The following is a 2,406-nucleotide window of genomic DNA, read 5'->3' as shown; positions in this document are numbered from 1 at the left end:
AACCCTAGCTGGGTAAGACGTGTTCTCATATAACTGCTGAGTTACAACTCAAAACACCATATATATAAGTGTGGACTGAACCCCAGCTGGGTAAGACGTGTTCTCATATAACTGCTGAGTTACAACTCAAAACACCATATATATAAGTGTGGACTGAACCCTAGCTGGGTAAGACGTATACTCATATAACTGCTAAGTTACAACTCCAAACACCATATATATATAAGTGTGGACTGAACCCTAGCTGGGTAAGACGTATTCTCATATTACTGCTAAGTTACAACTCCAAACACCATATATATAAGTGTGGACTGAACCCTAGCTGGGTAAGACGTGTTCTCATATAACTGCTGAGTTACAACTCAAAACACCATATATATAAGTGTGGACTGAACCCCAGCTGGGTAAGACGTGTTCTCATATAACTGCAGTTGAAAAGGTAAATTGTACAGTGATGGACGCATCTATTACATTGAATTTTAGATATTATTTTTTATGAAGTTTCACTGTACGATTACGTTCGTAAACCCAAACCAGATAAAAACTAAATCAATACGAGATAAAGCTTAAAATCACGTGGTCTGCTGCAGAATTGCAAAGTCCACTCGTGTTCAACAGTGGAAACGTAGGTTTAACCACCGGTGATGACCGTCATAACTTGAATAATTATAAAGTTACCCTACTAATGAGCACTGGTTACAAAAAGCATCATCAAAGTGCAGTACTCTTATCTTTTAGTTCTTGCATCACAGACAAACCATGCCATTGGCATTGACTTATATCACCAAACTGGATAATTTACACTCGAGACTTCAGGAAATACAACTCTCCTGTTACGCATCCAGACATTTCAAGTTGATCGGTATAGAAGGACCGTCATATCTCGGTATGCTAGCCGAATGTAACATTGTTTCGAGTGTGTCACGCAGCTGCCCCAGTTGCGCCCCACAATGCAGTGCCACGTGGGGTTGTAGAGGGAATCGAAATCCTGTTTGATACTTTCGGCTATGAGTTTCTCTGTGGTGTAGACTTTGATGGCTTGTGTGGCTCTTGCCAAAGCTTTGCGCTGCATGTCAGCAGGCATGTCTGCTGCCTGGATCTTGATCTCGCTCATAATCTCTTCCTCTTCTGTAGATGCTGTTGCCGTGATGGTTGAAAAGCGCCCTCTACTCTGGCGACTTGTTTTAATATCTTGAGATTTCCCGCCAAATGGTTCACTCACATGACTGGAATTACTGCCGAAAGATGGAACAAATTAGAAAGGCAGAATAGAAACTTAAGACAATTCCTTGGCATAACTAATATGTAAAAAATTCCAAAAAGTTCAATCCAATAAGTAATTGTGAATTCACTGATTTGAAATGTCTTTGAAGTTATCGTTGATATAAATTAAAAGAGTATAAAACATCATACATGGCAGAGCAGTTGTTGTTTTAGTACAATTGGCTAATGTCCACCGTGAGGGATTGAACCCCGGATTGTAGCACTGTAACCCACAAACTTACACACGAACCACCAGGAAATGGTAACGTTTCACTTTTACCGGTTGTGATACATTTAAATAAACAGTGCCACTGAAGTTAAATATATCTATTCACAGACTTAACAATTCGTAGCCAGAAAACACGCACACACTACAGACACTGAAAACATTAATTTGTTTTTAATTCAGATTTTTTTTTTATTGTAACACAGAACGAATACACGAGGCATTTATTTAAAACATTCTGTTCTTCATATAATTAATGTTGCTTAGCATTCCCTTCACGCTTTTTTATGACAGTTGTCATCTTTTTCCTCAAAATTTTTTATTTCATGTTTCAGTGACAAATAAATATTTATTTTCTGTCCTGTTTCTATTCACGTATGTGTGGGAATAATACATGATAAAACACAGGATCAAAGTTAGAATGGAACAACACATGATAAAACACAGGATCAATGAAAGAATGGAACAATACATGACAAAACACAGGATCAAAGTTGGAATGGAATAATACATGATAAAACACAGATCAAAGTTAGAATGGAACAACACAAAACAAAAACACGGGATCAAAGAAAGAATGGAACAACACATGATAAAAACACAGGATCAAAGTTAGAATGGAACAACACATGATAAAACACACGATCAAAGTTAGAATGGAACAGTACATGGCAAAGGCAAACAAAGTATCAAATTAAGAGTGGAACAGCACATGGAAAACAAAGAAACAGAGTATCAAACTAAGAATGAAACAGCAACTGACAAAGACAAACACAGGGTCAAAGTAAGAATGAAACAGCAACTGACAAAGACAAACACAGGGTCAAAGTAAGAATGAAACAGCAACTGACAAAGGCAAACACAGGGTCAAAGTAAGAATGAAACAGCAACTGACAAAGACAAACACAGGGTCAAAG

General features: G+C 37.6%; 1 protein-coding gene across 1 annotated transcript; it reads right to left on the bottom strand.

Moving 5' to 3' along the window:
- Positions 1-850: 850 nt before the first annotated feature.
- Positions 851-1,235, bottom strand: LOC111088688 (dynein light chain LC6, flagellar outer arm-like; the record flags this gene model as incomplete). The annotated part of the gene is made up of 1 exon (XM_022399480.1): positions 851-1,235. A coding segment is annotated over one exon (385 nt), but the record flags the coding sequence as incomplete, so codon positions are not given.
- Between the last annotated feature and the right edge of the window lie 1,171 nt (positions 1,236-2,406).

Source organism: Limulus polyphemus, unplaced genomic scaffold (genome assembly GCF_000517525.1).
Source record: "Limulus polyphemus unplaced genomic scaffold, Limulus_polyphemus-2.1.2 Scaffold4246, whole genome shotgun sequence".
NCBI classification, from domain to species: domain Eukaryota; kingdom Metazoa; phylum Arthropoda; class Merostomata; order Xiphosura; family Limulidae; genus Limulus; species Limulus polyphemus.
This window is presented reverse-complemented; position numbering and strand designations above follow the sequence as displayed.